This window comes from Pseudozyma flocculosa, assembly GCF_000417875.1.
Source record: "Pseudozyma flocculosa PF-1 unplaced genomic scaffold scaffold00006, whole genome shotgun sequence".
NCBI classification, from domain to species: Eukaryota; Fungi; Basidiomycota; class Ustilaginomycetes; order Ustilaginales; family Ustilaginaceae; genus Pseudozyma; species Pseudozyma flocculosa.
Window position 1 is genome coordinate 864076 of NW_006920874.1, and position 14217 is coordinate 878292.

General features: G+C 66.1%; 3 protein-coding genes across 3 annotated transcripts in view; 1 reads left to right on the forward strand and 2 right to left on the reverse strand.

Moving 5' to 3' along the window:
• Positions 1–641: 641 nt before the first annotated feature.
• On the reverse strand, positions 642–3983 carry PFL1_02387 (uncharacterized protein; the record flags this gene model as incomplete). The annotated part of the gene is made up of 1 exon (XM_007879899.1): positions 642–3983. The coding sequence occupies one exon, from the start codon at positions 3981–3983 to the stop codon at positions 642–644; it is 3342 nt and encodes a 1113-aa protein (XP_007878090.1).
• A 4132-nt stretch (positions 3984–8115) lies between these two features.
• Positions 8116–10970, reverse strand: PFL1_02388 (uncharacterized protein; the record flags this gene model as incomplete). Its single annotated transcript, XM_007879900.1, has 4 exons — positions 8116–10229; positions 10354–10436; positions 10587–10638; positions 10724–10970. The coding sequence occupies 4 exons, from the start codon at positions 10968–10970 to the stop codon at positions 8116–8118; spliced, it is 2496 nt and encodes an 831-aa protein (XP_007878091.1).
• A 1579-nt stretch (positions 10971–12549) lies between these two features.
• PFL1_02389 (uncharacterized protein) overlaps positions 12550–14217 on the forward strand; it is a gene marked incomplete at both ends in the record, with an annotated part of 2623 nt that continues 955 nt past the window's right edge. The window contains one exon of the mRNA XM_007879901.1: positions 12550–14200. Within this exon, the coding sequence (XP_007878092.1) occupies positions 12550–14200 (1651 nt within the window). The remainder of the gene's footprint in view (positions 14201–14217) is intronic.

Below are 14217 nucleotides of genomic sequence, written 5' to 3' on the forward strand. Positions count from 1 at the left end.
GTACGACCGACGTACGTACGGTACGACGACGACGGACGAGACGACGACGACGAGTACCGACGACGACGACGAGACACGAGAGCGAGACGAGACAGAGAGNGAGAGAGAGAGAGAGGCTGGTACGGTACGTGTGCTTAACGCCGAACTTGGCGGGCGAAATTACGCTCCCGGCCCTGCCCTGCCCTGCCCACCCGCCGCTGTTGTTGCCACCATCGATATCCCCTCTCTCACGGCGGTACCTGTCGACGACCGACGAGCGGTCCTGCTTTATCGCCGTCGCCGTCGCCGTCGCCGTCGCCGTCGCCGTCGGCACCTCCACACGCACCCGTACCCCCCCCATCGGTCGGTCGGACCGGGTCCAGGCAGGACGGCGATAAGCTCCACCTACCTTGTCCGCCCTAGACGGCTACAGCACCAAAGAGGGGGGCGCGAGATCTGCACGGTTCTGGACCATTCTAATTGCTCGCCGCCAGCGGATAGGTTGGGATGGGGTGTACATGCGAGGCGCTACCGGTAGCCGGGTTCCACGCGGCCTTTTGCTTCCCAGCGTAGCAAAGGCGCTGGCGGTCGGTCGGTGCGGCCTCAAACGACGCCGACCAAGGTCGCAGAGTCATCATCGACGAGCGAGCGACACTCTCTCATCACTCGGCGCGACCCTCGTCTCGCGGCGGCACAGCATCGTCGCTATCGCCGTCGCCTTCGCCATCGCCATCGACCTCGCCGTGGTGCTCTTCCCGTTCCCGCCGGGGAGTCGGTCGCGGCCTTCCCGCGCCCTCGAGCCGCAGACTCGACAGCTTGACGTCTTCGTCTTCATCCTCGTCCGCGTGCAGCGAAACAGGGCGATCCCGTCCTGTAGCTCGCAGCATCTCCTCTCCGTCCGTCGAGGGCGAAGCGGGAAGCGAGGTGTCGCACGACTCGATCAAGGCGGCAGAACGGGGCTGCGTCCGGTAGTCGCGCACCGCCTCGTCGCGTCCATCCTCGCTCTCGACCTTGACCACGGTCGACCGAGGAAGAGGCATCGCACCCGCAAGGCCTTCCTCGGTCACGGCGGAGACGTCGCCGTCGACGTACAAGCTCGATGGACGGTGGTACGGCCCGTGCTCGAGGGAACAGGGAACCGTCGACGGCGGCGAGTCGCCGCTGCCGCCGCTGCAGCCGCCCGACGACCGCGGCGTGCAGCTCGTTGCGGCCTCGACGACCTCGCTCGACGGCGCCCCGTCGTCGGTCGGGTCGCGCTGAAGCCGGTAGGCATGGTACGACGACGACGAAGACGACGATCGTCCCTCTTCCTTGGCACCCATCGTGACCGCGTCGGTCGTCGTGGCAGTGGCGGTGACGGCGGCGGCTGCAAGGCTGGAAACAGCCATAGTCGTCGATGCCGCTGCACCCGACGCTGCCATGGTCGACGGCGTCCAGCCGAAGCCGAGATCGCCAGGGTCCATGCTCAATGGTCCTGCCGCATGGTGGTCGACGGCGGGCGGCGTGGCAGAGGGCAGGTGGGCATGGAACGAGGAGCACGTCGCTAGGCTGCTCTCGAGGCCCGATTGGCCCGTCCGCTGCATAGCCGCACCCAGCTCGAGCGGGGCGGGCACCGTGCGTCGACGCTGGTGCTGGTGCTGAAGATGATGGTCATGATGCTGCTGGTGCTCCTGGTGATGGTGCTGCTGCCCGTATGCGGCCGAAGCGTCGGCCGAGTGCGACCCATAACCCGAGTGCGGGACGCGGTCATGACCAACGGCGTGCGGTCCGAGCTCATACTGCCCCGAGGCTTGCAGAGGCTGCACCTCCGGACGCGCATCGAGCTGAGCTGCCTGGAAGCTCTCCACAGCGTCGTTGCTCTCTGCGACAAGACTCGTCGCCGCATCGCCAGCGGCCTGCTGAGCCTGTTCGGGCGCCGAGTGGAGCGAGCGGAGCAGGCCAAAGCCGCGGTCCCAGCTGTCCCAGAAGCGGGCGAGGAAGCGAAACAGCCGCACCGCCTTGATCATGCCAAACGACGTCGGACCAGAGTCGGTCGGGACCAGCTCGTCGTCGGATGCCAGCCTGGCTGCGATGACTGTGGGCAGCGCACCGTGGCAGCTGCCGCTCTGCTGCACCAGGTGCCACGCCGACTCGAGGCACGCCGTCAGCGCCTTGAAGTTGACCTCGCTGAACTGGACCCGCTGCTGCTGCTGCTGAGGCTGCTGTCCGTAGTGGCCGGTCCCGACGTCGATGTTGATGTCAACGTGGCCAGCTGCGTTCGCTCGTTGATGGCTTGCCTGGGAGGAAAGCACCTCGGCCTCGAACTGGAGCGGGAGCTGGTAGAGCTGGATCTGGACGAGGTGCAGCTGCGAAACGACGGCCTCGGCCGCCATCTGGCAGGTGCCGCCGAGCTTGGACGCGCCGCGGATCAGGTCGCGGCTGCACTTGCACCAGTCGACGAGCCTCTCCTCGTTGGGGCGGATGGCATCCTGGATCGCCGCCATGCTCCAGCGCGGGCGCGGCGCGGCGATCGGATAGAGGTCGTGCTGCACCTGCTCGAGGATGCGCGCCAGGGCAATCTGGCACAGGGCGAGGTTGTGCAGCCAGAAGAGTTGCTCCCGCGACTGCTGCGGCTTCGACGAGCGGCTCGTCAGGTTCGACGAGCCGTACGCCACCAGGTCTTCGAGCGCCAGCATCGGCATGTCGCACAGCTCCCATGCCACCATGGCCGGACGCCCCGCCGCGATGGCGACCAGCTTGTCGACGACGTAGACGAGCCAGTAGAGGCAGATGCGTTTGGCCCGCTCGGCCGGAGACGTCGAGCCCTGCAGGCGCCGCGCCGAGTTGAGGTGCAGCCGGAAGCTGACCTTGATGGCCGTCTCGAACAGGACGATGCGGTCCACGCTCTCCGGCTCGCCCGTCCAGGAGATGGCCACGACGAGAAGCGCCTGCACCAGCTCAAGCTGCTGCACATCGCCGCGGCGCAGCTCGGCGTTGATGCTGTTCATGGCCAGGCTCCAGCCGTGCTGCTTCCACCACTGCCGCAGCTCTGGCTCGCGAGTGGCCGTACTGGCCGCTGCCGTCGCTGCGACGGCGAGCAGCAGGTACTCGGGGATGAGCGCGGTGCCGCTGCTGCGTCGCTCGACGTCGTCCTGCTGCTGCGCGATGAGGACGTTGATGCGGCCAAAGAGCTCCTCGTAGGACACGACGAGCGAGAGGAGCGTCGGCTGCGAGTAGAAGCGGTCGAAGAGGAGCGCGGCCATGGCGAACGCCGTCGCCTCGACACGCTCGCCCGTCGTTTGATCCGTGATCGAGCCAGGCAGGCCCCAGCCTGTCCAGGGGCCCGGCTTGTCGATGCTGGCGCGGTCGGCGTCGATGAGGGGAAGGAAGCGGCCCTTCTTGCCCTCCGGCGGGGTGTCGCAGGCTGGCACCTCCGCCACGGCCTTGCTGGGACGCGACCTCTTGTTCCTATTGCCGCCCCGATGGCCGCTGTTGCTGTTCCTTCTGCTGCCGCCGGCGGTGCTGGGCATGGCTTCAGGGCCATCCTGCAACGGCATCGGCGCCAGTCCGCTCGACAGGGGAGGCTGGCCCGCCAACCCATTGCCGCAGTACGAGCCTGGCACCACCGACATGCTGGCGTGGTCGAAACTGGCAGGGCTGCCAGTCAGGCTGGGCGAGAGGGTCCAGGGCGACGCCATGCCCGGGGCAGTCGGGAAGGCAAAGGCCGGTCCGCCCTGGTACACACCGCCGCCGCCGCTGCCACCACCAACGTCGAGCGGGAGCGGGAGGTAGGTCTCGGTGCCCGGCGACGGGGCGGGCGTGGCGAGGGGGATGCTGCGAGGGGTGCGCGCCTTTGCGAGCGGGCGCATCGACTCGGTGAAGTCGTCAAAGGTGCAGGCCGTCTTGCTCTTGACGCACTGCGAGCACGATGTGCCGTGGGGCAGCTCCTTTGCGTTGCAGCGCAGCTTGCGCAGACGGCAGCTGTCGCACGACGTGACGATGACGCGCTTCTGGCGCCGCGGCATCGATGGCTTTGGGCGGTGGGCCGGGGCGGGGGCTGGGGCGGATCGCGGCATCATCGGCGGGGCGACTGGTGCGGGCTGGCAGAAGGCGAAGCTCATCGCAGTCGGAAGGGTGGATGAGAGAGGGCGGCCAGGTTGCTGGTGGCGAGTGGGCGGAGGGGCGGGCGGAAAGGCTGGCTGGCTGCCTGGTTGGCTGGCGCTGTGTACGATGGTGCGGAAAGGTGCAGCTTGGGCTCAGGTCAGCAAGCCTGGACTGTGTCGGTCGACAACCGCAGAGCCAGGTGGACGGTACTTGGCCCGTCTCCTTCTCTTCCGCCTGCTCACCCGTTCTTCTCGCTCGCTTCTCTTCCTGTCGTGCGAGCGGCGTCCGAACCTTCTAGAGGCGGCGGGTGGCGTGACGAGTGACGACGCGTCGGACAGTCGGTGCGCGGGCGTGCCTGTGCGGGCCGGCGTTGGTGAGCGGGAAGCTTGCTTGCTTGCCCAGGTCGTCTCCGCGGGCACGGAAGCGAGCAGCCGAGCTTGGGTGGAAGCTTGCTTGGCCGTGAAGCGAGGTCCGGAGCAGCGAGAGGCGTATGAAGTTTGGTCGGTCGCACCGGCGGCACTCGTCGGGACGTGAGGGGGGCGGCCGGTAATGGGAGGAGAGGCCTAGGGTACGACAACCGTCCGTGTTCGGCTAGCGCTGTAGCAGTGTTAGGTTCCGCCGCGGAACGGAGCGGAGGAGTGGCAGAGGAAGGCAGAGGAGGAGGAGGGAGAGCGGGATTCGATGGTCGCCAGCCTGACGACGTGCGCCCCTTGACGTCGTCTTTTATTTGCCCCCTAGCCTTGTGTTCCCTCCGGTCCAGTCGGGGTTCTTTTTGGCGGAGGGTTGCCGTAATAGCTGCGCTTCCGTATCCGCGTCAAGTCGCAGGTGGCCCACTCTCTGACGGTCAATCTGGCAGCGGCGGCGCCGCGGTGAGGGGACGATTGATTGCGAGCGGCGAGCGCCGGTCGATTGGGCGTACGGGTGGGGAGGCGCGGCCTTGCGCGGCGCGGCTCGGCGCGGCGGGACCAGAGCTAGAAGGGCGGTGACGATGCCGGCCAGGCGACCACGGACGGACGTCGTCTGTTCTCGTACGCCGTCGCCTGGCCTCTGACCGGCATCTTGACCGACCTGACCGAGCCCGGTCCGCACGATCCTCTTTTTGATCTCCCCTCTCTGCGCCTTGTCTTGGGTTCCTCTGCCGTGCCCTGCTTTGACTTGCTTGCTTGCTCACCGGTCAAATGAAGGGTGGCGGGACAGGCAAGCCAGCCAGCCAGTGAGTTGAGCCTGCGCCAACTGCGTAGCGCCGCCACGCGCGAGGTTGTTGGGCTGTTCGTCCCGTGGCGCTCTGCCTCACGCTTGCTGGGTGGGAGTCATGCCATGCTGTCTGGTCTGGGCGAGCCCGGATTGAGCTGACCTTCCCTTTCCTTGGCTTTGCCCGTCCGCCCACGCAGCCCGGCAACCCGATATGAAGTCCCTTCGAGAACCGCCACGGCCCCGCTCAAGCAAGCAGGGCAGTAGTGAGAGGCTAGGCCGACAATAATGGCGCCGCTTTGCACGCACGCACGCACGTACGCACGCGTGCCGGCCCGTACGCCCCGGAAGCGGTCCGTTCGACGCGGGCTGCCATCCACCGTACGTACTCCTCGGCCACGCATGCCACGCGGTGCGCCGCACCTGCGCATACCCGATCCTCAGCGACGCTTTCCCGAACGTCGTACGAGCACCAGCCACAGCCGCAGCTGCACCAACACCAGCACCGGCTATAGTAGCTCCCTGACCATGGTACCGCCAGCACTTCGCCGCCACCGCAGCAGCATGCGAGGATGACGGATCTACGTATTGAAGCATGGCCCAGACAGCCCAGTCGTTTGTTGACAGGGATGCAGAGGACCTTCTGGACGGGACGCACGTCTCGCGTACCGCTGCCCTGCCTCCGTCGAGCTACGAGGCAAGCAAGCTTCGCCACCGCTGCCGCCCTCATCGCAAGCTAAGGTGAGGGACCAGGATCATGAGACCTGCTGCCGCCCTGCTTGGGGGGACAGGCGGCTTGGTGGCCGGCAAGGTTTGGGCGGCGACACCGAAGCATGTGGCTTGTCTTAGCTTGCTTGTGGTCCTAGACTACCGGCTTTCTTGGCACTGCGCAGCCCTGTCTCATCGCAAGGGCCACCGCAGACCTTGAGGTTATGATGGGTGGCGAACGGTGCAGCCGGGCCTTGCCTTGCCTTGCCGCGCTCGCCGCGCCTGCCTCACTCCCTCCCAGCCACCTTCGCCTTCGTCGCCGTTTTGCGACAACCGTGGTGGGGACCGGACCGGCCACTACGCCACATCGCCCTCGCCCCCCCCCCCCCCCCCTTTTTTTTTCAACTAAGGTGAAGTGTCCAGCAATCAGAGCATCGGTTCACCTCTCGAGCGTACCTCTTTGGATGGATTCACAAGGCCGACCGGCGAAATCGCCACGCTGCCACGCCCGGGCGGGCGGCCGGGCGCAAGCAAAGGCAGGGCCAAGAAAGGGAGGTCCGGGAGTCGAAGAACGTAAATGAACCCAGCGTCATTCGTATTGGCCGACACGGACGGTGGGATCCATAGGCTCAATCAAGCACGAATGAAGGAAGGATCCAGCATGGTCCCGTGCTTGCATCCGAATCACTACGACAGGAGTACACACGGCTCTGCCTGGGACCCGCCCGAGATGTGGCTCTGGCTCTGGCTCTGGCTATGACTTTGACTCTGGCGTTGGTCGTCACCACGTGGCCGCCCTCTCTGGTAACGAGCTTGCCTCCAGACAGAGCGCGCAGCTAGTATCAACGACTCGAGTCCGGCCTGCTCAGTCTTTGGCGAGCGAGAATGCAGACGAGCTGGCAAGGACGCACGCTTGAGACCGCAGTGGGGCCGCGCCGGCAAGCTCAGAAAGCGCGGCTTAGTCCGAGCCGCGCGAGCGGGAGGTCGAGAGACACAAGCAAGCAAGCTCCTTTGTTCTGGACGTCGAGGAGCGTGTGCGAGCTAGAGTACGAGGGTGCTGCGCACGCACATCCCTCGGTATTGATGCGAAGGGCCACCATCATCTCGCAAATCCTGACGCTTTCACCGTGCCCTGTTGGTGTTAGGATAGAGGCTGGCGGTCCTGGATGCACGGCATCTCCTTTGTTCTGCGGGTTCGTGAGATCCAGCTCCTTCTGGGCGACAAGGAACAATGTAAGCCCCCACCCACCTATCAGCCCATCGATCTCTGCTCCCGACCCACCGTCTCTCGCCAAGACCTCCTCCTCCCGCTACAGTGGGACCACGAGACAGACAAGATGAAGGTGCCACGCCATCACCCACATGGAACAATGGAGGCGACGCAGCGCCAAGTCGATGCCACGAGACGATCAACAATGGATGCGATCGTCGCCCGCAGCGGCGGCGGCGGTGCCTCGGATGCGTTTCGGACCTCGTCTTCGCAGCCCAACGTGGAGGGGAGGGTAGGCGCATTCGTCAGCGCCACACGACGTCGTCATCGCCATACATACCCAAATCTCACCCTCCCGGTCCCGCACTCTCGCCGCGTGATTATGGGGCATCGAGTGGCGATCTCGCCTTGTGCATGTGATGGGCTGACGATGCGGCGAGATCTGACAATCAGCGGAGCAGCGCGAGGTCATCGCATCCTCTCTCGCGCCACCCACTTGACCGCCTAGTTTCGCATCCTCGTCCGCCAGTCCGCGTCATGGCTATCCTCGCGTGGCTCCAGTAGACGGCGACGCTCGTCTCACAACCGCCAGATCAAGACGCAAACAGGGACAATGAAAGTCCCGCTTCGCTGGCACCGAGATGGAACCGAGACACAGCGGCGGCGGCGGGCTGCACAGGCAGGTCGATGGTGCTCGGCCGTGCAGCCAGCAGCACCGCCGATGACGGGTCCACGCGCGAAGACGCTGGCGTCGAGTTGCGTCTCGATATTGATATCTGTATGATTAGGCTGGGTGGAGTTGACTCCTGTGACTAGACTAGGGTAGTATCTGAGGGTCGTTAAAAACGTGCATCTGCTGATCGCGGGAAGGAAGCGAGCCGGACAAAAGGGACACGGGGAACGAGGGGCAGCAAGCGGGTCTTGCGAGGCGTCCGGGGGCCGGCTCAGAGCTTGACGGCCTTGTAGAAGCTGGCGTACATGTTGACATTGTCGATGGGCTTGCCCGTCTCGCGGATGTGGACGGGCGTCACCTTGAAGCCCATCTTCTCAAAGCGCCGGCTGTACCACGGCCGCTTGGCCGCGCTGCGGTAGAAGACGGCGCCTCCCTTTTTCACGACGCGCGACAGCTCGCGCACCTCGCGGTCCAGGTCGCTGACCGACTTGTCGCTGTCCCGCCTGGCCGCCTTGAGCGAGGGCGCGGGCACGTTGTCCGACACCGGGTCGAACCAGTCCATGTGGTCCATGGTGATGGCGCGCGTCAGCGACTCGTCCTCGAAGCCGCGCAGCACATTGACAATCGAGTCGGTGTGCAGGCGGAACGAGTCGAGCCCCTCTTCGAGCGCCTGCTTCTTGAGCGCCCGGAAGCCCTCGGGCTTGAGGTAGAGCGGGCACGACTCGCGCGTGTACCTGCCGTTGAGGCACAGCTGGTAGTGGTAGTTGGAGTCGCGGATGAGCGAGCGCGACGGAATCGAGTCGAGCGTGTCAATGGCAAACTGCTCGGCGCTGATGCCCTCGTCGAGGAAGATCTGGTACTGGTTCATGGGGACGCCCAGCGCGTTCCACAGGAACGCCGGGTTCGACAGGAAGAGGCGGATCAGCGGCTTGTTGATGAGCGTCGAGCGCAGCTTGGTGTCCCAGATCCGCTGCTGCTCCTCGACCGTCGAGGCGAGCGACATGGCCTTGACGTGCCGGTTGACGCCCGTCAGCGTAAATGCGATCTTGGCCAGGCGCAGCGCGTGGCCCGAGTAGCCGCGGAAGTAGAAGGCCTTGTCAAACGCCGACGTGTTGAGCCGCCAGAACTGGTAGGCGTGCGACGACAGGTACGGCGAGATCTTGGTGTCGAGCAGGTGGCGGAAGTTGTCGATCTTGCCCTCGCCGAACAGCGCCCACATCTCGTCGTACTCGAGCGCCGTGATGCACGCCAGCTTCAGCTCGAGCACGTGGCCCTGGCACGGGTTCATGTCGACGGCGTGGATCCGGCGCGGCTTGCCGTCGACGGCGTAGTGGAGCGCATTGTCGCCGGCGCTGGTGATGCACAGGATCGAGTCGTCGCGGCCCAGGTCGAGGTGCTCCATGTCGACGTGCGGGTCCTCCCAGGTGAAGCCGTAGATCCACGTGCGGAACATGTCGCTGAACTCGTTGTCGATGAACGGCAGGCGCCACTGGCGCTTCTGGTAGTGGAACGAGCTCAGCGGGAACGACGGGCCCAGGTCCAGCTTGACCGCCTTTTCGCTGCCGGACTCGCTGCCGCTGCTCTCGGTGGCGGCCGAGGCACGGCGTCGGATCAGGCTCGAGGTGACGTCGGAGCCACTGTCGCCGCCGAGCGCCGAGGGAAGGTCGCGGAGCGCCGTCGTCATGCCGTCGCCCTTCTTCTCGCCAGCAGCGTCGGCGGCGAATCCATCGTGCAGGCTGGTAAGCTCCGGGAACGAGGGCGGCACCACGACGCGGTTGCCCGCCTCGACCTCGAACGCCTGGAGCGCCTTGGTCGTGTCGCGCTGCCTCGACACGCCGAGCCAGATGTAGTAGGGGATGCGGACGATAAAGGGGACGATGAAGTCGTTGCGGCCGTTGTAGCACTTGATGGTGCCGAACTTGTGCTCGAGGTAGTCGCGGCGGGCGGGGTGGAGCTCGATGTGGTCGAGCGAGAACCACAGGCTCCAGAACCAGCGCGAGAGCCAGCCGCACTGGCGGCGCGTGTCGCCGCCGATCCAGGGCGCCTTGTCCGTGGGCGAGGCCTTGCCGCTGACGTAGAAGTCGACGACGCCGAACACGCCTGTCTCCGGGTCGAGGAAGTCATTGATGCGGTCGAGCACGGCGTAGAAGGGCGGGATCATGGAGATCGAGTAGGAGCACGTAAACAGGTCGACCTTCTGGTCAGCGGCCAGGCCGGGCAGCACAAAGTCGGAGGCGTCCTGGCAGAGGACGCGGACGTTGGTGAAACCCTTGGCGGCGAAGCGCTTGCGCGCCACCTCGAGCAGCGGCTCGCAAAGGTCGATCAGGTAGACCTGGGAGAGCTCGGCGATCGGGAAGAATTCGTTCATCTGCTCGATATTCCAGCCTGGAATGCGTGCGGGGAGCAGGGGCCAGGGGTCGGGCGAGAAACGGGGAGGTCAGCAAGGGTGCAGCTCACTCATGGTGGGAGCTCGGCCCGCCTTGGCGCCTGGCAGCTTCGCCGGACTCACCAGTTCCGCCGCCAATGTCGACCCAGACGAGCGGCTTGCCAGGGTTGGATGCCTGCATGTCGCGCAGCTGAGCAGCGCACAGCCTGTCCGGAAGCGCAAACGCCATCGTCGAAGGGTAGAGAGAGAGACACAGTGGACAGGGAGAGAGGGAGAGAGAGGGGAGCTTGATCAGCAACCGCAGTATTCACGCGGCGAAGCTGTGGAGCCGCGCAACCCGGCATCTCTGCACTCACTTGAGCATCGTCTTGCGGCCTCGAAGCAGACCGGTCCGGGTAGCATCGTAGACTGCAATTGCGTTGCGCATCGAGGCATCGGCGTCAGGCTTTCCGCGTCCGATGATCTTCCCTTTGCGCGTGGGGACTAAACTCACCATCGGCCTGCTTTTCGTAGAAGCGGTCGAGCCGCTCGGCCTGGTTGGAGACCTTCCCGAGCGGCTGGAGGAAGCAGGTGTAGCAGAAGACGAGAGTGGAGCGGAACTTGGGGCTGATGACGGTAGCGAGGCCAACGACGGTCACCAGGAACGTCGTGGCGGCGAGCATGTGAACTAGCGCGGCCGGAGCATAGCTGTAGAGCGGAGCGAGCGGCGACGAGGCCGAGGCAGACAGGAGGCTGGCCATCCTTTCTATGGGCCACTTCGAGGAGCGGAGGGCGGCAACGGCGTGGGGCAAGAGGAAGAAGGCGTGTTCGAGATGTCGGTTGAGAGACGCAGAGAGGGAGATAGATCAGAGGAGCGGCGGTCGCTGGCACCGAAGGACCTGTTGAGGGCAAGCCGGGGGGATGTAGGGGTGTGAGCTGCTTGACGAAGCAAGGGAGGAGGGAGTCAGAGGTCGCGAATGGGGTGAGAAGTCGGAGGCAAGGGAGGATGAACAGGGAGCACAGGCTCTTAAGAGGGGCGGCGGCGGCGGGCAGGAGAAGGGGGACTAGGCCACGGAGGCGTCCCGCAGCGCTTCTTCTGAAGCAAGGAGGGTCGGACGTGGCAGTCACCGTAGGACGATGTTGGGCTGGCACAAGCAGAGTGATGTGCGTCGGACGGCTGCTCGGGCCGCCACCAACCTGACCGAGGAAGGTGGGTGGCACGGATGCACGGGACAACGAGAGCGGGCAGGTAGGCAGCCTATGGAGGGAGCCTGCTGGTCCCAAAGACGACAGAGGCCCTCGCCAACGCTGCCCACGGCATCGACATAGCGAGAGAGTCGGTCAGACGCCGAGGTGCTCTGGTCCAGCGGGCCTGCTCGTCGGTAGCTGCCTTATCACGGAGAGCTACGGAGGTCGGACATCTGAAAGAGGCGGTTCGAGGCGCTACGGGCACGGGAAGCTGGCGGTCTGGCTCGGCGTTCGAGAGGCGACAAAGTTGGGCCCCAGCGCCATGGTAGCGCGCGCCGGCCAGCCGAGGGGGCGAGATGAGGGCTGGGCTGGCCAGGCGGGACGAGAAGGAACGTGAGGCCAGCAAGCACGTCGGCCGCCATGGACAGCATGTGGAGCGTCGCCACAGTCGAGGCTAGAGCGGGCAGACCAAGAAGCAAGCAGGCAGGCAAACACGCAAGAAGAAGACGGGGTGGTGGGCGTGGGTCCGAGCGTCGCTGCTGCTTGGTCCTGCGGAGCGTGGTGTGACAGCTGCTGGCAGGTGCATGACGGCGGCCAGGACGGTGGGTAGAGCGCACGCCCAGTCGTGAAAAGAGAGGCAGAGCTCTGTTTGAAGGAGGGAATCGAAGGCCAGCAGGCGAGGGAAGTTAAGCTAGGAGGGGGGCAGGAAGATGGTGGCGGCACGCGGGAAAGGCAAAGACGCAGAGGCAGACGCAGGGCACCGGGCAGACGGACGGCCCCAGATGGCCGCTACCCCGCACGGCACGTTGGCAGCCGGTGGCCCGTGCCAACAGCGCACGTTTTCCACTTTCCACCTTGGCCTGGCTGGGAACGTGCTTCCCGGTCGGGCAACTTTGTTTGTTTTCTCGCGCGAGACAAAAAATACCATTATTGATCGGCTCCGAGATGGAGCCCGCATCGCGTGGTCCCGCCGCACGGTCTGGCCTGGCACGGTCTGGCCTGGCCTGGCCTGGCCTGGCCACCGTCGCACACAGCTTTCTGCTGCGTGGAGCTGAGTCTGCCCCTCGTCGTCCTCTCCTCGACGTCGGCCATCAACGCACCTTACGCCTCCTCGTCTCTCCTCGCCTTCGCACCTTGCAGCATCGACACGCCATGGAGATCGACCTCTCCGCCGGCAGGGATGCCGTCAACACGGCCGACGGCGGCCCCATCGCCCTCCCGCTCCTCCAGCTCATCAGCGAGGCTCGCAACGAGCACGGCATGCGCCAGCAGCAGTACACCCGCTACCGCCACTTTTGCGCCAAAAAGGCCCACCGCATCCGCGAGATCCTCCAGCTCACCCACTCTGACGGCTCACAGAAGGCGGCCGCCGCCAAGCTCAAGAAGCAAAAGGGCGCAAAGGGCAAAAAGTCGAAAAAGGCCCAGGCCGCCGCAGACCAGAGCGCAGCCACAAAGGGCCACGGAAACACCTTCACCCCAAAGACGCTCTCGCTGAGCGACGTTCGCGACGAGCGCCCCGCCCAGCTCCTCCTCTTCGAGGCCGAGCGCGCCTGGGCCTACTCCCAGGACCTGCGCACCCAGGCCTTTGACAGCGACAACGACCCCGCCCTCCGCAAGCGCGGCCTCTCGCGCCTCCGCCGCGCCGTCCAGTGGTCCGCCTCGCTCAACGACCTCGTCACCGCCCTCGACGCCCGCTTCGACGTGTACGCCCGCTGCGAGGCCGCCGCCTACGCCGTCATGCTCCGCGGCGCTTCCGCCTTTGACCACGGCCAGTGGCAAAAGGCCCTCGAGACCCTCTCGGTGGCCCGCCTGCTGCTCAACGCCATCGCCGAGAACAGCAGCTCCAGCCGCAGCGAGGCCCTCGCCAACAGCTTCGTCGATGCCGGCGAGGCCCAGATGCGCTACTGCGCCTACCAGCTCGGCGAATCGGAGCAGAACATGGACGCCGTCGCGCGCAAGTTTGCCGCGCCCGAGGTGTGCAGCCGGGTCCACCCCGGCTTCGACGCACTCGTCGGCGAGCTCAAGGCCAAGGGCGGCGACGGCGCCGCCACCCGTGCCGAGCCCCTCTCGCTTTCCTGGCACGGCCGCCAAATTCCGGTTCGCAACCCGGAGCTGCTCGACGCCATCACCCGAGCCCAGGCCGAGGAGTCGGCCCTGCACGACGCCATCCGGAGCGGCTCGCTGCAGGACGAGGGCAAGGCCGCGGCCAACACCAAGCGCGCCGCTTCCGACAAGGTCGACGGCAAGCGGCCGCGGCTGTCGCACGCGCAGCGCAAGGCCAAGAAGAGGGAGGCCGCTGGCGGCAGCGGAAGCGGCGATACTGCCGGCCCTTCCGGCTCGTCCAACAACGCCGCCACCTCCAGGGTCGGACGCGGCGGCCGCACCGAGCTCGACCCCTTCGACCGCGCCCTGGCTGCGCTCACTGATGCCGAGGAGGTCGCGCGCAGGCTCGTCGAGGACAACACCGAGGCGCTCTCCAAGAGCCACAGCGCGCGCTACGAGACGGCCAGCAAGGACCTCCAGACCGCCCACGACTGGGTCTTTTACCGGCTCCTCGCCCTGCGCATCGCCCGAAACGCCAGGCTGGTGGCCGACGTCGAGCGCAAGTCCGAGAGGCGAGAGAAGCGCGCCTGGGCCAATGTCGAGGCCCGCCTGTCGTCCACTTCGTCCCCGGCGTCGAAGGCCCCGCGCTCCTCTGGACGCTCGCGCAGCGCCAAGAGCAAGCAGGCCCGCGCCGCCGCCGACAGGGCCAACAAGCCCGCCAAGAAGAATCAGCCGGGAGCGCGGGCCAAGGCGAAGCGGAGTGCCCCTCGTGCTCAC